Source organism: Ursus arctos, unplaced genomic scaffold (assembly GCF_023065955.2).
Source record: "Ursus arctos isolate Adak ecotype North America unplaced genomic scaffold, UrsArc2.0 scaffold_2, whole genome shotgun sequence".
NCBI classification, from domain to species: Eukaryota; Metazoa; Chordata; class Mammalia; order Carnivora; family Ursidae; genus Ursus; species Ursus arctos.
In genome coordinates this window covers 31,030,378-31,053,199 of record NW_026622874.1, presented here as the reverse complement: position 1 = coordinate 31,053,199, position 22,822 = coordinate 31,030,378, and the positions used below count along the sequence as shown (strand labels likewise).

Here is a 22,822-nt window from a genome sequence, read left to right as displayed (position 1 = left end):
GGCTCGATCCCAGAACTCGAAGATCACGCCCTGAGCCGAAGGCAGACGCTTAACAACTGAGCCACCCAGGCGCCCCAAAAGTCATAGTTCTTAGTATGCGCTGAAGCTGTTAGGTTACAAAAATCTTATGTGATTACTGCCACTATAACATGTTTCTAGATCTCTAAGATCAATTATTATAAATCAGATTTTTTAAAGTCTTACATTTCACTATAAGGTGAAAAATTGCAAATTTTTTTTGCTGACGATGTAAAATGTACACAGAGACCGTGAGTCGTGTCTCAAGGAGGGACTTGGCTATCACTAACACAGCAAAGTCAATTGTGCCCTCTGCCCGAGCACTCAGTCCTGCCACATGTCTGGCCTTGGGTTATTTTTCTAAGATGCAGGTCTGAGCCTGTCACTCCCCACTTCAAAATGCCCCTCCTGCTTCCCACTGCTTGGAGGCAGGTCCGGTTTTTCTCGCTACCACGTTTCATGTCTTTCACAATTTATTCTTTTCATTCAACAGTATTTATTAAATGCCTGCTGAGAGATATTTGGGGACATCCAGAGATAAAGAAAACAAAGGTTCTGCCCTCAGGGAACTTACAGTCTGGTAGGAAAGACAGACAAAGCAAACGTTACAGTGCAGTATGACAAGTCTCTGATAGAAGTAGTGCTCAGTGAGTAAATTTGGCTTCAGCCCTCCTTTCTAGCTACATTTTCACTCCTTTCCCCACATACACCAGCCATACCAGATCGACTGACATTTACCAAACATTCTTTTTTTTTTTTTTAAGATTTTATTTATTTATTTGACAGAGAGAGACAGCCAGCAAGAGAGGGAACACAAGCAGGGGGAGTGGGAGAGGAAGAAGTAGGCTCCTAGTGGAGGAGCCTGATGTGGGGCTCGATCCCATAACGCCGGGATCACGCCCTGAGCCGAAGGCAGACGCCTAACCGCTGTGCCACCCAGGCGCCCCTACCAAACATTCTTTCTACATTTGGGCCCTAGCTCAAACCGTGAAGTGCCATTCACCAGGCCTATTGAAATCCCTTCAGGGCCAACTGGAAATATCTCTTCTCAGGAATATAGTTTCTGATTTCCCACAGTTAATCGTATCCACTTATATTCTCCCATAAAGCCTTTTTTTATAGGCATTTTTTTATAGTTTGCCTTGAAATCAATTACTCTCTTTCCTAGTACAGTGCCTTGAACAGAACAAGCAGTCGATAAACATTTATACTGCTGGGTTCCCAAATAGCTCTTTCGCCTCTGTTCTGTTTCCTTTAGTAAGAAAAAACAGTCTACGCTGTAAATGATTACTTTTTGCAACCAGCCTGAAGTCTGGTCACAAATAAATCAGGATTGTGAGATGAATATGAGTGATTCTAAAAATCATTAAACAAACTGAGAAGAGAAATATTAGGTATGATGGTGTTATGGACACACTTGGGTTTTCTGCCAATTTGCTATTCCTATTACTTCTTATTTCTTTTCTTAAATGACATCCTGTTTTGTTCAGGTAGCCAAACCCAGGCCATACAGAATTCCTACGGAAAAAAAAAAAAAAAAAAAAAAGATCCCCCCTGATGATTAACTCACATTTAAAAAAATATAATCAGAAAGAAATGATCCACCGTGAATGATAGTGAGTAGAAGCCAGAGGTAGGTATATTGGCATCTCTAGGACATAAACTAATAAAATACTGTGAAAGAGATTATAAAATAAATATGCTTTAAATGAGTAAAGAGCTAAAAGAAGTAATAGAAACCACAAGGGAAGAACAAGACAATATGGAAAAGGAGGCAGATTTAAATAATGACCATATGGAACTTCCAGAATGAAAAATAGAGTCATTAAAAATAGAATCAATGAAAAATATGAATAAGAGGGTAAGGAAAATGGAGGGTGGGATGAAAATGTTAAATATGTTTTCTTAAAAGAACTGCAGGATGAGAGACAATGGAAAATGAGTGGCAATGTTGGAAATTCTTAGATCATCAGATTGAGAAAACACATGTCCTGCGCAGGAGTCTCAAAATGAACGCACACCTGTAAGGGTTACAGGGAGAGGACAAAACCCCAAAGAAATTGATGGACATACCCACAGAGAAAGTACAAGGGAACAACAATTCGTCTAACGGAAGGCTTCTCAACAGTGCTGAAGACCAGAAGACAGTGGTACGGTATCTTTAAGGTGCCAGGGTAAATGAACTACCAACTTAGAATATTATTGCCACCAAAATCATCACTTAGGGGAGAGGGCAATCTCCAGATGTTTTCAGGCAAAGGTCAAGAGGATTTACCACTCATGGATCATTTCTGGAATAAGTACTAAAGCATATACTTTTAAAAGAAGAACGTTGAATTCGAAGGAAGAAATAAGATGGAAGAACTGGTGGTGAGCCAAGAGATTGTTAAACACTTAGAAAATTGAAAGAAGCAGAGATAGATCAAGCAGAAAAATACACGTAAGGCAGATACAAGTAAGGCAGATTTGAGTAACACTTAGGTCTGACTTATATATGAGACCTCTACTTAATAAATGTAAGCATATGTAGAACAGTGACAAATGTCAACCATATGCTAGGCCACAAAGGAAGTCTCCACAAATATCAAAGAATCAATATCGTATAAACTTCTTTGACCACATTGCAATGAAATTAGAAATTCATTCAACATATATCTATTGCACACGTACTTTTCCCAGACATTGTTCTAGTTATTTGGTGTGCATTAATGAAAAACAAATTTTGACCTGCATGGAACTTAATTAATTGTGGGGGAGGGGAGAGAGAGACAATAAACATAATAAGTAAATGCAGTAAGTATACAGCAGATGAGATGGTTATGAGCACTATGGGGAGAAAAAGAAACAGGATGAGCAGAATCAAGAATGCTAGTGGGAAAGGATAGGTGTAATTTTATTTTTTTTAAGTCTCTGTTTAAATTCCAGTTAGAAACATAGAATGTAATATTACTTTCAGGTGCACAGTATAGTGATTCAACGTTACCATACAACACCCGGGGCTCATCACAACAAGTGCCCGCCCCCCGCCAAATCCCCATCACCTGCCCACCCCCCCCCCACCCATTTCCCTTCTGGTAACCATCAGTTTGTTCTCTATAGTTAAGAGTCTGTTTCTTGATTTGCCTCTCTCTCTTTTTCCTTTTACTCATTTGTTTTGTATCTTACATTCCACGCATGAGTGAAATCGTATGGTATTTGTCTTTCTGTGACTGACTTATTTCACTTAGCATAATACTCTCTAGCCCTCTCCATGTCACTGCAAATGATGACGTTTCATCCTTTTTTATGGCTGAGTAATATTGCATTACACACACACACACACACACACACACACACACATATACACAACACATCTTCTTTATCCATTCATCAATCATTGGACACTTGGGCTGTTTCCATAATTTGGCTATTGTACATAATGCTGTTAAAATATAGGGATGCATGTTTGAATTAGTATTCTTGTATTCATTTGTTAAATACATAATAGTGCAATTGCTGGATCATAGGGTAGCTCTATATTTAATTTTTGAGGAACCTCCATACTGTTTTCCAGAGTGGCTGCACCAGTTTGCATTCCCACCAACAGTGCAAGAGAGTTCCCCTTTCTCCACATCCTCACCAACATCTGTTGTTTCTTGTGTTGATTTTAGCCATTCTGACAGGTGCGAGGTGATATCTCACTGTAGTTTTGATTTGCATTTTTCTGATGGTGAGTGATGCTGAGCATCTTTTCATGTGTCTGGTGGCCATCTGTGTGTCTTCTTTGGGAAAATGCCTGTTCATGTCTTCTGCCTACTTTTAATTGAATTATTTGGGATTTTTGATGTTGATTTGTATAAGTTCTTTGTATGTTTGGGATACTAACCCTTTATCACATAGGTCATTTGCAAATATCTTCTCCCATTCCGTAGGTTGCCTTTTAGTTTTGTGGATTGTTTCCTTAGCTGTGCAGAAGCTTTTATTTTAAAGTAGTCCCAATATTTTATTTTTTATTTTGTTTCCCTTGCCTCAGGAGACCTGTCTAGAAAGAAGTTGCTGCCTGTGTTCTCTTCTAGGATTTTGATGGCTTCACATTTAGGTCTTTCATCCATTTTGAACTTATTTTTGTGTGTGGGGTAAGAAAGCGGTCCAGTTTCATTCTTTTGCATGTTGCTGTCCAGGTTCCCAACACCATTTGTTGAAGAGACATTCTTTTTCCCATTGGATATTCTTTTCTGTTTCATCAAAGATTTTTTGACCATATATAATTGTGGGTCCATTTCTGGGTTTTCTATTCTGTTCTGTTGATTTGTGTGTCTATTTTTGTGCCAATACCATACTGTTTTGATCACTACAGCTTTATAATATCACTTGAAGTCTGGAATTGTGATGCCTCCAGCTTTGGTTTTTTTCTTCTTCAAGGTTGCTTTGGCTATTTCAAGCCTTTTATGGGTCCATATAAATTTTAGGATTGTTTGTTCTAGCTCTGTGAAAAATGCTGTTGGTATTTTGGAAGGAATTGCATTAAATATGTACATTGCTTTTGGTAGTATAGACATTTTAACAACATTTGTTCCTCCAATCCATGAGCATGGAATGTCTTTTCCATTTCTTTGTATCATCTTCAATTTCTTTCATCAGTGTTTTGTAGTTTTCAAAGTATAGAATGCACCTTTGTTTGGGTTTATTCCTAGGTATCTTACTGGTTTTGGTGCAATCATAAATGGGATTGATTCCTTAATTTCTCTTTCTGCTGCTTCATTATTGGTGTATAGAAATGCAACAGATTTCTGTACATTGATTTTGTAGCCTGCAACTTTACTGAATTCATTTATCAGTTCTAACAGTTTTTTGGTGGAGTCTTTCAGGTTTTCTAGGTATGGTATCAAGTCATCTGCAAGTAGTGAAAGTTTTATTTCTTCCTTACTGATTTGGATGCCTTTTATTTCTTTTCATTGTCTAATTGCTGTGGGTAGGGCTTCCAGTACTATCTTGAATAAAAAAGTGAGAATGGCCATCCTATCCTGTTTCTGACCATAGAGGAAAAGCTCTCAATTTTTTCCCATTTAGGGTGATATTAGCTGTGGGTTTTTCATAGATGGCCTTTATTATGTTGAGGTATGGTCCCTGTAAAGCTCCTCTGTTGAGGGGTTTTATCATGAACGGATGCTGTTCTTTGTCAAATGCTTTTTCTTTGTATATTGAAATCATCATATGGTTCTTATCCTTTTTTTCATGTGATGTATCATGTTGATTGATTTGCAAATATTGAACCACTCTTGCAACCCAAGAATAAATCCACTTGATCGTGGTGAATAAATTTTTTAATGTATTGTTGGATTCAGTTTGCTAATATTTTCTTGAGAATTTTTGCTTCTATGTTCATCAAGGATATTGGCCTGTAGTTCTCTTTTTTAGTAGTGTCTTTATCTGCTTTTGGTATCAGGGTAATGCTGGCCTCATAGAATGAATTTGGAAGTTTTCCTTCCTTTTCTGTTTTTTTGGTTTTGGTTTTGGTTTTGGTTTTTTGGGAGTGTTTGAGAAGAATAGGTATTAACTCTTCTTTAAATGTTTGGAAGAATTTGCCTGTGAAGTCATCTTGTCCTGGACTTTTGTTTGTTGGGAGTTTTTAAATTACTTATTCATTCCTTTGCTGGTTGTCAGTCTCTTCAAGTTTTCTATTTCTTCCTGTTTCAGCTTTGGTAGTTTATATGTTTCTAGGAATTTATCCATTTCTTCTAGGTTGTCCAATTTGTTGGCATATAGTTTTTCATAATATTCTCATAATTGTACTTCTGTGATGTTGGTTATTATTTCTCCTCTGTTGTTTTTTATTTTATTTATTTGGGTCCTTTCTCTTTTCTTCTTGATAAGTCTGACTAGAGGTTTATCAATTTTATTCATTTTTTCAAAGAACCAGCTCCTGGTTTCAAAGGTCTGTTCTATTGTTTCCTTTAGTTTCTATATCATCTATTTCTGCTCTAATCTTTATTATTTCCTTCCTTCAGCTGGCTTTAGGCTTTGTTTGTTGTTCTTTTTCTAGCTCCTTTAAGGTATAAGGTTGGGTTGTTTGAGATTTTTCTTGCTTCTTGATGTAGGCCTGTATTGCTATCTACTTCCCTCTTAGGACGACTTTTGCTGCATCCCAAAAGTTTTGGACCATTGTGTTTTCATTTTCACTTGTTCCCATGTACTTTTTAAATTTCTTCTCTGATTTCCTGGTTGACCCATTCATTGCTTAGTAGCATGTTGTTTAACCTCCATGTGTTTATGGTCTTTCCAGATTATTTCTTGTGGTTGACTTCTAGTTTCATAGTGTTGTGGTCAGAAAAGGTGCATGGTGTGACTTCAGACTTTTTGTATTTGTGGAGGCCTGTTTTGTGACCTAATATGTGATGTAATCTGGAGAATGTTCCATGTGCACTTAAAAAGAATGTGTATTCTGCTGTTTTAAGATGGAATGTTCTGAATGTATCTTTTTAAGTTCATTCTATCCAGTGTGTCCATTGTTTCCTTGTTAATTTTCTGTTTGATCTGTCCATTGATGTAAGTGGGGTATTAAAGTTCCCTACTGTTATTGTATTATTATCAATTAGTTCTTTTATCTTTGTTATTAATTGTTTTGTAGTGGGTGCTCCTATGCATTGGGTACATAAATATTTACAATTGTCATATTTTCTTGTTGGATTGTCTCCTTTATAAAATAGTGTCTTTGTCTCTTGTTACAGTCTTTGTTTTAAAGTTTATTTGTCCAATAGGAATATTGCTACTCTGGCTTTCTTTTGACATCCATTTGCATGATAGATGTTTCTCCACCCCCTCACTTTCAATCTGCAGGGGTCTTTAGGTCTAAAATGAGCCTCTTGTAGGCAGCATATAGATGGATCTTGGTTTTTTATCTATTCTGATACCCTGTGTCTTTTGATTGGAGCATTTAGTCCATTTACATTCAGAGTAATTATTGATATATGTATTTATTGAAATTTTATTATTTGTTTGTCATTTCTGGAGATTTTCCCTGATGCTTTCTTATGTTTCATGTTTTGCTGATTTTCTTTAGTGATATACTTGGATTCCTTTTTCTTTATTCTTTGCATATTTATTAATTATTTTTGATAAACGGTTACCTTTAGGTTTGTATATAACCTCTTCCGCAAATAGCCGTCTACATGAAGTTGACGGTCATCCAACCTTGAACCCATTCGTTTCTCTCTTCCCCCCATGGTTTAGGTGTATGTTATATTTTCTATGTTTTTTTGTGTGTGAGTCCCTTAACTTATTTTTACAGAAATAGTCATTTTTACTGCTTTTGTGTTTCCTGCCTTTATACTGTCACTTTCGGTTTCAAGGAGGTGTAATTTTAAATAAGAGGCAGGATAAAGCTCATCGGGAGTGTAACATGTGAGCAAAGGGCTTGGAAGAAAGGAGTAGTTAACCATGTGCATATCTAGGGAAGGAACGTTGCAGTCAGATGGAACAGCCAATCCTGAGAGCTCAGAGTGTGTGTGTTGTTAGAAGGAGTAGAGAGGAGGTCTATTCAGCTAGAACTCCATGATTAAAGAGTAGCACATTAGAAGGTGAGGCAAAAGAGGCAATCTCCTACCAACCCCATCCCCTCAATCTATTTGGATACTCAGATGAAAAACAAAAAACTTTTTTTTTTTAAGATTTTATTTATTTGACAGAGAGACAGCGAGAGAGGGAACACAAGCAGGGGGAGTGGGAGAGGGAGAAGCAGGCTTCCCACTGAGCAGGGAGCCCAACGCGGGGCTCAATCCCAGGACCCTGGGATCATGACCTGAGCCAAAGGCAGACGCTTAATGACTGAGCCACCCAGGCGCCCCAACAAAAAACTTTCTAAATCAACTCTGGGTCAGAGGAAAAAACTTAATGGAAATTAGAAATAGTTAGAATCAAACAAATGAAAACACTATTACATTTGTCTGGTGCAGCTCTAACAGTAGTAGAGAGAAATGTATAGCCTTAGAAGTATTTCTAAGAAGATAAGAAAGAGTTTAAACTCTTCCACCTAAAGAAGTTTGAAATGAAAAACAAATTATTTTGGGAAAAATAATAAAGAGGCTTAACGAAAACAAAAGTTTTTTTTTTTTGAAATTACTGATATAATAGGTAAACCCCTGGAAATGTTTATCAGGAGAGAAAAAGAAACAATATGTTAAATGAAAAGCAGGACATAATGACTAATTCAGTGGAAATTTTATTTTTACTTTTTTTAAGATTTTATTTATTTGAGAGAGAGAAAGCACACATGCAAGCAGTGGGGAGCAGCAGAGGGGGAGGGAGAGAATCTCAAGCAGACTCTGGGCTAAGCCCAGAGCCCTATGTGGGGCTCGATCTCATGACGCTGGGCTCATGACCTGAGCTGAAATCAAGAGTTGGGCGCTTAACTGACTGAGCCACCCAGAGGCTCCTCGGTGTAAATTTTAAAATCATAAGGAGAATAACTCTAAAAAAAAAAAAAAAACTTGAAAACTTTTTGAAATGAGCAATTTTGTTGGAAAATACAAATTTCTAAAAAGTGATTTAGGGAATAGAAAACATGGCGTCTGCCTTCGGCTCAGGGCGTTATCCCGGCGTTACGGGATCGAGCCCCACATCAGGCTCCTCCGCTATGAGCCTGCTTCTTCCTCTCCCACTCCCCCTGCTTGTGTTCCCTCTCTCGCTGGCTGTCTCTATCTCTGTCAAATAAATAAATAAAATCTTTAAAAAAAAAAAAAAAAAAACATGAAAAGACTTACTACCATTGAGAAATTCAATCAGTGGTCAGAAAGAGTCTCCATAAAAAGACAAAAAAAGATGGTTGGATTTCAGAGGCAGTTTTACCCAACTTGAGTGAACACATAAGTCTCCCAGAATAATGCCTATTTGATGAAAAACATACATGTGTATGTACATATGTATATGATCACATATGTATATGTGCATAAGTGTGTATTTTTTTGCTGAATTCAACTTAACAATGTCTAATTTGGGATTTCTGCATATATGTTTATAAGTGAGATTGGCTTATAATTTTCTTATGTTCTTCTTGTCTAGTCGGTGTCAAAATTATAGAAGTCTTAAAGAGAAGCTGGGTACTTTTCCTTTGGATCCTCTGAAACAGTTTCTATGGCATAGGAGTGATCTGAGAGCATGAGAAAAATCTGTGAACTTTATAAACCAATCTTACAAGCATATATACAGGAATGTCAAATATCTACCTCGAACACAGCAAGAAAAATAACATGCATTTGTGTGCATATAAATATATACCTATTTATACATCTCAATCGAAGCAGGAATTTTGCATGACCATTTCTACGTGATAGTGTAGTCAAGTTTTGATAATATAAAATATTTTGTTTCTATTTGTTTTACAATTAATTTTTCTTATATCTTAAACCTTATCAATGCATGAAGTTTTCAGTGTTAATAGGAAAAGAACTTTGTGAAAGTGAAAGCGAGAATTTACTGCTTTTTCTTTCACTCTCCATGACCTAACGTGAACATCAGAGCTGTGCTGCAGTAGATTAACGGTCCCTTCCCCCGAGCCATCCTTTCCTCCTCCGTGGCTCTTGCAAGGCTGGTGACTGCAGACCCAAGCCAGCGAAGAGCACAGGGAAGAAGTCACAGCCCAACAGCAGCAGCCCGAGCAGCTCCTCGGTAACGTGGCCGATAGTCCTCATAGAGGGACAAACGACCTAGCATACGTACCTTCTCCTTGTGGCCACAGTTTCCAGATTTTGCTTGGGAGACCAACCTACCCCTGTGCTTCTGATGAAGTGACTTTATCCCTAAGCCCCCGAATGAAATCTCATGGGCCCTAACTCGTAAGTTCTGGAGTTTTGCTTGAAGCAGTCAGGATGCGGTCTCCCTCTTTCCTATCACACTCAGAACTGCTGGGAATGATCTGGCAACTGGGAAGGAAGAGTCTACCTGAGAATAAAGCCAAATTTGGGAAACACACCCACAAAATGGACAAGGAGAAGTCTTTCCTGGTGACCTGGGTTAAGGTGCGCCTCAGTACGAGTACCTGAGGCTACCTCCTTGCTGACTGTTGGGTTACGGAAGCCAGTATATTCCCTTGAGCTGCTTAAGCCAGTTCAAGTTGAATATTCCGGCCCTGGCAACTGAAGGATCCTGATTCCAATACTACTCTGAAATTTAAGCTCTCCACCCATCCCCAGCTCACTCGAAAGTTATCCTTTGGCGTCACCCGGTATCTCTACCCCTACTCAGTGCTTCTCCTTTGCACTGGTTTGGGGAGGGGGTGGGCAAGTTTTGGAGTAGTGATGCCGTTCTTGCCTTCTCTTCCCTGAAATTGCCTCTGGTTCTCTCCTCCTTCCCTAGCCTGATCGAAGCGGAGCGTCTTGGGTCTGGGAAGGGGCTCTGAGGAGGGGAAGTGCTGTGGGAGGTGACACCATTGTGCTCACTCCAGCACCTCAACAGGTGACCCCTCTTGTCACACTGCAACACCCTCCCCGTCCTCATCACCCCATTTCCAGGAAAGTGTAATGGAAGCGTTTCATGTGTAAATGACATTAAACACCAGAGAGTATCTTCCAGCCACAGTGAAAATAAATTCAACAAACTATTCAAATTTATAGTAATTATCATTGCACAGCTTAGCGGTTTTACCTTAAAAATACTGATTATAAGTGGTTGCAAGTAAGGTAGAATCAATTTAGTATTAATAAAAAGCCCAGTACATTTCCTTAATAGAAATTATATTGTATTTTTAATCGTATGGGTTTTTCCCTCTATATTTGCAAGCTCCCACCTAATTTTAACCTATTAGCACCATTAAGGACATGTAGCGGGTGTCATAACCACTGATTCTTATCGTAAACATTCTATAGGGTTTAGTCATTTCTCTGAAAAATTCACTAGACTTCTTTCTACTTTCACAGAATTGCTTATAATCCTCCGCCCCAGGGCAGAGGACTCAGAGGGGAGGAGAGGAAGTATTAAAAAGAAATAAAAAAAAAAAAAAAACTATGTTAGATGGAAAGAAGATACACTTTTACTTTGGGGAGCCTGTGGGACTATTCCTTTAAGTAGACCTAATTATGATTGGGATTTGTTTGACTTTGGATTAATCACCTGCAGTTACCGCAACCTAGGCAAGCCCCAGTTATAAATTAATGATGGGGTCTGCAGAGAGAGGAGAGATTCCTGAGTATACACCAATTGGAGCAGCATGCCCTGAGGAACAGTCAGAGGGAAGATGCCACTGGGGTATATAGGATCTGTATTTAATTTGCCTTTCCGGCAGTTAGTCTATTTATATCGTTATTGCACACTGTTTCTGTTGTGCTCCGAGATCTCCTTGGACTGCCACACCCATGCCAGTCTCGGAGGGGTGTTACACCGACGGCGGTGGGAAGGCCATGAGATGGGCACTTCTTCTAAGGGGCCACATAAATTCAGAATGAATTCCTTTAGACAATAGTGTTTTTGTGTTCTGTGTTTTTTGTGTTTTGTTTTTCTCTTAAACGCTACTATATTTCAGCAGGGCTTCCTGAAATAGAATGTGATCACCAAGGATCTTATCACTCTTGCTTTTTTGTTGGGCTTGGAGACAAGGACGTTTTTTGCAGCAGTAAAGTGAGGACAGAAGTTGGCTGTTTTCCTTAGAAGCAGGAAAGTCCTTTCCCAGGACTTTCTTGGTACAATTGCTCAAAATTGGCAATAATGACCTCTGTGTTAATAAGAAAGTATTGGATTCACGTGTTATTATCTGACAGTAGGTTAATGTGAAAAATACTATATTATGAAAAATGTATTTCACAATATCCTAACAGATGCTGCTAGTATAATAGCCTAATGTAGCAAATGCACCAAATGTGCCTGAGCATGTTTTTGACACTATTTTCATAAGTGATGATATATCCTAATTGAAACTTACTAAAATTATGTTTTCTCCTCCAACTGTCATGAAAACATACCAAACTATGTGTTTTGTGTACCCATGATTTAGGAATATAAGATGTATATTCCTTTTGGCTTTCTCCTCTGTGGTTTAGAGTTCGATTTGAAAATACGAGATTTTATCCCTCTGAATACTAGTGCAGAGACTTAATTCGGTTCCCAGGTATGCGTTAATTATCCGTAATCACTTACATAGCCAACCGTAGACGCGAAGATTTGTAGAAAACGTTTTTACTTTTTTTTTAATCTGAAAAATCTGCATGTAAAATGTTTTAAATCTAAAAACCCATTGTAGAAAATAGTGTTGTCATCTTTTTTTGAACTCCTGGAGTTAATTCCCTTAAGAATCTTCAGAGAGAGTTCTACATATTTATTTTTATCACCATGCTATAATTTGTGTATATATATATCCTGTCCTTGTATCATGTAAATCTTTCATTAAGCTTTTTATCTTTTGAAATCCAACACACGTTAGGAAAGTATGAAAACAAAAATGTACAACCCATGTAACCACATTGCAGGTCAAGAAATAAAACGTTACCAGTACCCCCAGATACCCTCATGATGCCCTTCCCAATCACGGTACCCTCTCTCCCCACCCCTAGAGTTAACCACAATTTTGACTTTTACGTTGATCACTTTCTTGCTTGATTTACAGTTTTATCACTTATTCATGCATTTGAAATACTACGGTTTAGTTTTATCTGGTCTTTGGTTTTTGGTTTCGGGTTTTTTTGTTGCAGTTGCTGTCTTTGAAATTTACATAAATGGTGTTAATACAGCCAAGAACCCTTTTAGGTTGAACAGCTTTCGCTTGAAGTCATGTTTGTAACTGTAGTCATAATTAGTTTTCATTGCTGTAGAGTGGGTACAGTTATCGTTGCTGTATTATATGAACCCACCACAAATTATCTGTTCTGCTGTTTGGGGCCCTTGGGGAATAATGCTGCTATGAACATTCTTTCATATGTCTTTTGATAAACATTGCACGTATTTCTGATGGGCATATATTGGCAGGTCGTAAGGTATGTGTGTTTTTAACATTTTTAAAAGGCACATGACTTTACCACCAGAGGGCTCATGCAGGTTCCCACTCCTCTGTGTCCTCGCCACACCATTGTTTTAGCCTGTCTGTTGTGGAGGGATACCTCGTGGTTGTCATTTCCATTTCCCTGACTACTAATAAAGTTGGACAACATTTCATATACTGATTGGCTATTCTGTGAAGTTGCTGGTTCAGGTGTCTGGCTCTTTTTATATTGTGTTGTCCTTTTCTTACTTGATTCATAAGTGTTCTTTACGTGTTTTGGGTCTGAGCTGATTTGTGCAGATATGTTGTAGACCTCTCTCCCACCCGGCTGTTGGCCTTTTCACCAACCTACAAGATTCTGCTGAAGCTCAGAAATGCTTAATTTTAATGTTTTCAGATTCACCAAGCTTTTCCTCGGTGACTAATGCCTTTCTGTCCTCTTCAGGAGCCTTTCCCTATCCTGAGGTCATAAATATAATCCCCTATGTTAACGTATGGATTTCTCATTTTGCTTTTTATATTTAAATTCAGCATTGACTTTTGGTATGTTTTGAGGTAGTGGTTAATTTTCATTTATTTCTGGATGGATAACCAGTGTCTTAACACGATTCATTAAAAAGATGATCTTTTCCCCACTGTTTTGTAGTTCCACGCTGGTCGTAAATTGCATGCCTGTTACGCCTAGGTGAATTTGTGGGCTTTCTATTCTGTTAGTGTATTTTACATTGTTTTTTGTCACATTGTCTTAAATAATGTAGTTTTATGATAAATTTTGATACTCAGTAGTACAGGGCATTCTACTGTGTTAATTTTTATTTTTATTTTATTTTATTTTATTGTAGACATTTAACATGATGTCTATAACAAATGTCTAGGTGTACAATACACTATTGTTAATTATAGGCACTACATTATACAGCAGATCTCTAGAACTTACTCATCTTGTGTAACTGTAACTATATCTTCATTGAACAGCAACTCCCCATTTTTCCCTACCCCCACCCTTTGGCAACCGACATTCTGCTCTCTGCTTCCGTAAGTGTGTCTATTTTAGATAGCTCGTATAAGTGGAATCATACAGTGTTTGTGCCTGGCTTATTTCACTCAGCATCACATCCTCCACGTTCATCCATGTTGTCACGTATGGCAGGGTTGCCTTCTTTTTTAAGGCTGAATAATACTGCTTTGTATGTATAGACCACGAGCACTTCGGGATTAGCTTGTCAGGCTCCCCCAAGAAACCTGTTGAGATTTCAACTGTTATTCCATTTAATCTATAGATCAGTTTGGAGAGAATATTACAAAATTGGGCTTTCTGACACATTACCATAGTATATCTGTGTAGCACTTCTCAGTTTGCCTCTATTCGTAGTTTTCTATGTAGAGGCCTCACGTATCATTTGTACATTTATTCCTGGATATTTGATATTTTATGTTCTATTTATGTTCTATTTTATGCTAATTAATTTTTTTTTCCAATTTTTATTTTAAGTAGGCTCCATACTCAGCGTGGGGCTTGAATTCATGACCCTGGCACATTCTATCGACTGAGCCATCCAGGCGCCCCTAAATGCTACTTTTGAATAAATTTTAGTTTCAGATTTGTTGCTGGTGTATAGGAATGTATGGACTTAAACTTTTTACCTTTGTATGCAACTGTAATTCACCTGTGGACTTGTTTAGATTTCTTTTATACATAATGACATAATCTGCACATAAGGACAGTTTTATCTCCTCCCCTTCCAAATCATTATACCTTTTATTTTATTGCATTGCATTTAGTAAGGTTAAGACCTTCACTGGCTGGAATCTCCACTACAGTGTTGACTAGAAGTGATAATAGTCGGCACCCTTGTCACATCCCAGTTTCAAAGGGGAAACATTCAAAAATTTTTCTACTAAGTATGCTGTTACACGTTGCTAGATTTGGTTTGCCAGTTGTTTAGGGTTTTAAATCTAAGTTCATAAATGAGAAAATTTTGTTATTATTTTTATAATGTCCTTCTCAGGCTTTGGCTTTAAGGTTTTGCTAGATTCTTAAAGTAAACTGGAGAGTGTTTCTTCTTTCCCTACTATCTGGAAGCGTTTTCGTAAGACTAGCAATATTCATTAGAATTCACCAGTGAAGCCCTCTAGCTAAAGTTTTTTAGTTTCGTTTTTTGCTTGTTTTGGAAAGGTTTTTAATTATAAATTCAATCTCTTCAGTAACACTGTTCAGATCTCCTATTTCTTCTTGTGTGCGTTCTCACTCCTTACAGTTTTCTAGGAATCTGTCCATTTCATCAGAATTTCAAATTTGTTGGAAAGAAGTTGTTTTCTATCCTTTTATGTTTTTGTGGTCTATAGTATATGTAGTGATGTCTCCTTTTCCATTCCTGATATTTGTTATTTGTGCCTTCTCTCTTTCTTCTTAAGCTGGACTCTCTAACACTGATCTATTTTTATTACTCTTTTCAGATCACTTGTTTTCATTATCATTTGGTTACCATGGGTTATTTCCAAATATATAGGGACTGGTTTCTTTAGTAGAAGACAGTTTTGATTTCTAGCTGATTAAAAGACCTATTCTGAATGACTTCTGCCATTTGAAAATCTTTGCTATTTGCTTTATTTCTGTAAATAGTTTTGTAAAAATACCACTGCGCGCATGAGAAGTTGTGTATCTCATAGTTGTGGGGTATGGTGTTCTATATATTACCATTAGGTCAGTTTTGCTTAATGCGATATTCCAATCTTCTCCATATTTACTGTACTTATTTGTCTGGTCAGTTACTGAAAGAAAGGATGCGGAAGTCATCCCCACTGATTGTAGATTTGCCTGTTTCTCTTTCTAGTTCTGACAACTTCTGCTTTCTATATTTTGAGCCCATGTGACTAAATACATGCACATTTGGAGCTATTTTATCTTCCTGGTAAATTGAAAATTCAAATTGAGTTTACCTCTTCATCTCTAGTAATGGTTATTGCCTTAAAGCTAACTTTGATATTAATGTAGCTACAATTTTCTTTTGGTTATTTTTTACACAATAAATAATTTCTCATCCTTTTCAACTTTCTGTTTCTCAGTGTTTTACATATTGACTTATAAATACCAGAAGTTTTGTCTTATTTATTTAATCAGAGTTTACCAATCTTTGTCATTAAAGACACAGTGAAGACATTTACACGTATTGTAATTGAGTCTGAGTCTGTGTCAGTCTTTAAAGGTTCTTAAGTCTTTAAACAATTTTCCACATTCCAAAAATAGTTCATTAACACCTATGAGTTTAAGATATTTATCCTCTCTGATTTGTATATAAATGTGTAAGGATTTATGAAACCTTCTCATGTCCTATTAATTCTTTGACTGCTGTATAATGAAAAGAGATCCAGGGACTAAAATACACTAAGAACAACATTTCTAATTTACTGTTTAGGGAATTTTGCCTGTAGCTCTTGGCTTTATTGTGATTCACCTAATTCCAATAACACAGCATTAACGATGTATCTCTTAATAATATCTTTTTTTACAAAATACTATAAAGATTTCATTCTCGATTACAGGGCTGTGACTCCCAAATGAGCGTGTCAGAAATGTCCTGTAGTGAGAGTACATCCTCATGTCAGTCTCTCGAACATGGCTCAGTTCCAGAAATTCTCATTGGCCTGCTTTATAATGCCACAACTGGAAGACTATCAGCAGAAGTGATAAAAGGCAGCCACTTCAAAAACTTGGCAGCAAACAGACCACCCAGTGAGTGAAAAAAAAAATTTTTTTAATGCTTATGTTTTTTGCACTTACGGGACTCTCAGTGTTAGGGGCCTCAATCCTATCATTTAGTCTTAACCGATCAAAATGAAATGGTATAATCATCAGCTAATCTGTTTCATGTTTTCTATTTCCAGTCATTTGGGAAGTAGAAAAATTTGAAATTCAAAATATTAATTGTAAGGTGACAAGACTTTTAATTTTTCATAGTGTCTGCCGAATAAATTATCCCTATCATAGCTATTTTCTTCCAGTGCTAGAAAAAGCTACAGGGTTTTTTTGAAGTTAGTAATATTCCACAGATATGGTCAGGAGTACATGTGGCCATTGGTGTCAACCAAAGAATGATGTGGTGTTTTCTGTCTGCATGCGGTACTATGAACTAATGTTAATAATTCTGTATTTTTTCTCTTTTCTCCATTAAGATAATTTAAGAAGAAACGGTTTCTTCCATTTTTCCTCCTTTAATATTATAAATCAGTACTGCCAGCAAAGTCTTCTTAAATGGCTTGGCTTTGCCTTTCCTAGGACAGAGTAAGGAATAGTGGGATATTTCCCCTAGATGCGAGGAGAGGAAGGCAAGATGGGGTACACACCTGTGCCTCTCATTCCTCACTCCTTATCTCTCTTCCTGCTCGTGGGAGTGGAGGCAGATTATGGGAGTGCAGAGAGATTGTCGCTCAGTAGACCTCCAAAACTGTTTGCCGATATCTGTAGAAATAAGTTGGGAACATAGCAGCTTCTTTATTTTTCTCTGAAATTAAAGCTGTTAGTGCCCTAAACTAAAAAGTTGAAAGGAAGTCTTGAATAGTAATGACCTCCTTAGATTTGCTTCAAGATTTCTCACAGGCTTGCTTGAAGCCATCTTTTACTCCAAGACTCAAATAATTAAAAGAGAAACTTTTTCCTCCCTTGAATGAAATTAATTCATTTACCTCCAAATGTCCTCAACAGTGTCTTTTTACTTCAAGTGAAAAGGCACAAAAATATATTTGGTTTTCCCTGAGTAATATTGGAAACCTTGCTTCTGACCGATATCATGGAATGTATCTATTCCTGAATTAAAAGCCGAAAGGCCAAACCTATGTGTATTTTTCTACCCTTGCATGAGTAAGCTAACTCCCCTAAGTCTGTTTGCTCGTATGTAAAATTAAGGTTGTGTCTGTCACAGGCTCTGTGAGACTCAAATCAGATAAAGGTGCATAAAAGAAGGATGGAATTATTACTGTCCCCTTTCTCCTTTCAGAAGGAAGAATTCAGAGGGAGGAAAGAAGCAATTACTAGAGTAAACAGCTTTGGAAAATGGGACCTGGGTTCTCATTATTGATACATACTTAGAATGCAAACTCACATGGCCTGGGAAGTAACTTAAATGAACAAACTTGGTGGGTGAAAGATAAGGAGCATGGGAGGCATGTGACAAATGCAAGTGTGCACACCCTGCCTCAAGACATTCAGATTCCAAACTTCTGAGCACAGTCACGGATAAACAAAATATTCTGTGGGGTTACATCCAGCCCGCAGCTCTCAGTCTGCCGTTCCTGCTTTAGCTAACAGTTTAATTTTTTGACAAATATTTAACTTGAGATGCTAAAAGCTCACAGAATGGAATGATATGCTTGCCTTTCTGTCCTTGCTTGTATCCACTCTGATAAAAACAGAAAAACAGAGAAACCAGAACTAAAATGAAGGGAAGGGGGTGGAGGCAGGGCGGATGATAAACAGGCTGAGAAATCAGCATCCACAACTTAGAGTAGGTGTTTTCGGGTTAAAGAGTAAGCTAAAGCAATTTCCATTATTTTAGAATTAGATCTTCAATATCAGGGTCGTTAATGGTGTTAGCTGGGAGGCAGCTCGTAGGTAAATATAAATCGACATTAAAATTAATTGTATGAAGTGCAGTATTTATAAAGGAAAATATAATACAGTTTTATCAGTCTGTCTTATACAGTATATGTTACGTAAGATTGCGACCTTTCATAAATACCTAGTTCTAGGCCTTCGACTGTGTTATCAACTGAATGATCCAAAGAAACAATGGGAACATTCAAGAGCAAAAATTTTGATAGTCCTATTTTATTTTGTTTAACTTAATTTGTTTTATATTACATTGAAACTAATAGAAGTATTTGAACTATTTAATATTGCATGGACAGACTTCAAAACTTAGCATAATGTAGTCTTATAATGACTTTTATTCAGTCTTTTATATAGTCTGATAATTTGCATGATTCTATGTTCAATGTGCTTTAGACCAAGAGGATATCATTATAAAGATGTTCCCCTTTAAAACAGTGTAATTTTTGTTTAAGGCTACACAATGACCTTAAAAATTCTCCTTCCATGAAATTTACCCAACAACCCTTTTGTTCAACCCCTCTACCTGAATTAAAATGCTAAAGTTTTGTGTTCTTCCAACTCCAGTGAACAGTGTTTCCTCTTTAATTCTAACCTTTGACCCTCTTTCACCCAACAATTGACATCTGGTCATTATTTCTTTTACTGCTTTCCACCCCCTGTTGTCAGATGGACTGTTCTGTTGTCTAAAACACTTGATAGGTGGACAGGTTTATATAATCCGAGGTGAGTTCCTGTAGAGGCTAATTGGATGTTGTCTTTTCATGCAAAAACAAAATACCCTAAAACTTGCCAGCAGTGAAGCTGTCCACCATGTTGGTTTCCAAAAAAAATGCACATTTATTATCTGTGGTACTTTAAATAAAACTAACTTAGAATTTATCTCTGATTATGGATGATGGTATTCAGAGTATGTATAAAATAAGCAAAACTTTTTAAATTAAAGGTTTTATTTTTCATGTGTTGCATTTTGATTCATACAATAGATATTTCATGAGAAATATTGCAATTTTCATTAAAATGAATCGAAATTTTGATGTGAAGTACACATGATGGATCACCATGCTGAAGATCATTTGCATGAGTCCAAAGAACCTGAAAACACAGTTGTTTGAAGAGAGGGTTTATCTCCCAAATAATCAGGCGATGAACTGTTATGTTCCACTTCGTACACTAAACATCACATCAATTTTTTTTGTAATTCATGAAAATAGTTAAGAATACCATACTTTAAATTTCACATTTAAATTCAGCCAAAAAAGAATCCTGTAGTATTTATTTTAACTATCCAAAAAGCACATTAAATGTACTCTTGCATGAAACCAGGAAAAAGTTTTACTTGATTTGCTGAACTTTGAGCCCTTAATGCATTTGGCTTCATTTTGGCCCTTTTAAATGTTTTTAAAATATATTTAAAAACCACATCCATGCAGAGATTTTTTTGACATTTCATCCTAAGCTGTTTTGATGTCATCTTTGCATTCTTGTCTTCTTTTCCTCTTTACCATTTGCCTTCATTTCTATTTGTTTGTTTATTCTTATTCTATGAAAACACAGTGGAATGCTTTACAGTGTTGTGGCTAATTGAGCTTGCTAAGTGTTTATTAATGCTATGACGTCCTGCTTAGTGAAGCTAAATGGGGATGGGGTTGGGCAGGGGTGGTAATGGGAGGTCAAGGATTGGGGGTGGGAGGGTGGAGGAAGGATTATGAGGTATACCTTTAAATTCTATGACGTAGAAATAGTGAGGTTGAGATATTATGACCCACAAAAGATTTGCTGCCTACCTAGCATTCTCTGTACTTGTCACATTTTATAAGCATTTATATCAAAATGGAATTCCTTGAATTCCCATTAAACATGGTATACACCATATCCTTATCAAGTGTAAAGACTTAATGTTCTCAGCACGTGTCACAAGAAAGGTGTTTTGAGTTTGTTTCAAATGATATTTGTGGTATGTTTTATTTTTTTCCGTAGATACATATGTTAAATTAACTCTACTGAATTCCATGGGTCAAGAGATGTCCAAATGCAAGACATCCATCCGCAGAGGGCAGCCTAATCCAGTATACAAGGAAACTTTTGTTTTTCAAGTGGCCCTATTTCAACTTTCTGATGTGACACTCATACTGTCTGTGTATAACAAACGCAGCATGAAAAGAAAAGAGATGATAGGCTGGATTTCTTTAGGTCTGAACAGCTCTGGAGAAGAGGAGCTCAATCACTGGACTGAAATGAAAGAGTCGAAAGGACAGCAAGTGTGTAGATGGCATGCATTACTAGAGTCGTGATGAATAGGATAACCGAGCAATTACAATCCAAGGCAGCATTATCTCTGATTGCAGCATTACTGTTTTTTACCTAGTCACCATTAGAAGAGCTGCTCTTTGAAGCATCGTCCTCAACATTCTACCAGAATGCTTTAAGGTCTGCGGAAAGAACGTCTAATACTGACACAAATGAAGAAAAGATGTGTCTCTGGTAGAGCTTGTCTGGGAAATGAGACACTTGCATCATCATTGTTAACAGTCCTCCAGAGCTTTAAGAACACGCTTTTGGTTTGAAGTTAAATTTACTTTAGTAAAAGAGTCAGTAATTTCATGAAAAAAAAAAATCAAAGCTATAAGTGATTTTTTTAAATCAGAATTTTTAGTTGCAGTGCTGTTTTAGGATCACCCTAAATGTTAACCAGGAAACACATATTTTGACTGGCTCATCCCTGGTGTTGGAAAGTAGGTCTCCAGCTCTATCATGAGGCATATCTAATGGTGAAGGGTTTCAATTACATAGAGCATTGTTTTATTCCAGATCTTTCCCCTTTGTGCACTTAGTTTCATTGTGCCTCAGTTCTTCTCAATAGCACTCAATCTCAAGTGCAAGCAAGTATTCATTTTCATAAAGGAATTTTTTTATATTTTATTTTTAAAAAAAAAAAAAGCTCATTTCTTCATTTGCCGCTGCTTTTGCCTGATCCAAAGAGACCCAGTCCCTGGACTGGTCCCTTGCAAGTCTTTTAGACAGGTTGTACTGTAGAACCACGTAACTTTCTGTTGAAAGCACTTCCTGTATTCTTGTATTCCAATGTAGGAAGCTAATAGAGCAGGACTTTACTTTAAAATTTCTTTCAACAACTGACTCTTTAAAATTGTAGTAATGGGAAAATACATTTTTTACAAACTTAAACAAAATATAGTAGATAAGCTGTTGAAAATTGAAAACAGTTCAAGTTAAAGAAAGGGTTAATTATCTGCTCTGAGAATGGAGTGACCAACACTGCATAAAGCAGGTAGCGTTCCAATAAGAAGCTGTTCTCTCCCTAAATCTTCTTCAGTCTTACTTCGATTTGTACTTGTGATCTAAAGACTCTCCAGTTCTCAGTTTGAATCAGAACATCATGTTAAAAACAGTTCTGAGATTCCTTATGAAATTTCTAGTGACCTGTGACTAGCTTTTATGAAACTTACAGATACGTTCTTCAACGTGACGTCATCCTGTGCCTTTCATGTAAGTTACAGTTGCTCATACAGCTTGAAAGTTGTATTTGCAAAATTAGGCCTTCGATTTTTATAAATGTAAAGATTCCTCAGAACAGTGTCACAAGATCTTTATTTCCTCTGAAGTATGTAAAAGTTGTATAATGTGCTAATTTTTTTAAACGGCAAGGCATTTTCATTTGTTGTTTTTATATTTAGGAACTCTTATTAATCAGGAATATTATAAGCTGTTTTCTTTTTAATTTTGCTTCTTACCCAGTATATAATTTTATGCATATACTTTATTAAATAGAATATGTTTTGTATATATGAAAAATATTTTCTTTCTTCTCTTTCTAATTAAACTAGACAAAAGCATACTATTTACCAGTTACTAAAAAAGCAGCATACCATTGTTCCTAGTCCCAACTAAGCACTATATATTATTGTAAGCGAGAACTTGTTATTACCACAATAACAAAACCGTGCATAGACATTATTACTTCAGCTCGGCTCTACTGAAAGGCCTTAAGAGAAATCCAAAAAGACAGTGAACTCCTAATATTTTTTAGTTTAAAAAATGGCAGCTCTATGCACTCATATACACGAATTATAAGATAAAATACAGATGCTGTACTGGGTGACATGAGGTTCAAGAATGTATGTTACAGAGTTGCATTAAAGAGAAAAACTCATTCTTTTATTGTTACGCTAATGAGCTTTTTCCAGGGTTTTTTATAAATGAGTTAAGTTATAAACTTAGAATGTGCATCAAATGGTGAA

At 36.8% G+C, this 22,822-nt stretch overlaps 1 protein-coding gene across 1 annotated transcript in view; it reads left to right on the top strand.

The window, feature by feature from the left end:
• The window catches only part of SYT14 (synaptotagmin 14), a 127,545-nt gene extending 105,371 nt beyond the window's left edge, over nucleotides 1-22,174 (top strand). Inside the window, exons 5-6 of the mRNA XM_048225451.2 lie at nucleotides 16,502-16,691; nucleotides 20,544-22,174. Of these exons, the coding sequence (XP_048081408.1) occupies nucleotides 16,502-16,691; nucleotides 20,544-20,857 (504 nt within the window). The 3' untranslated portion in view covers nucleotides 20,858-22,174. The remainder of the gene's footprint in view (nucleotides 1-16,501; nucleotides 16,692-20,543) is intronic.
• Nucleotides 22,175-22,822: the final 648 nt, after the last annotated feature.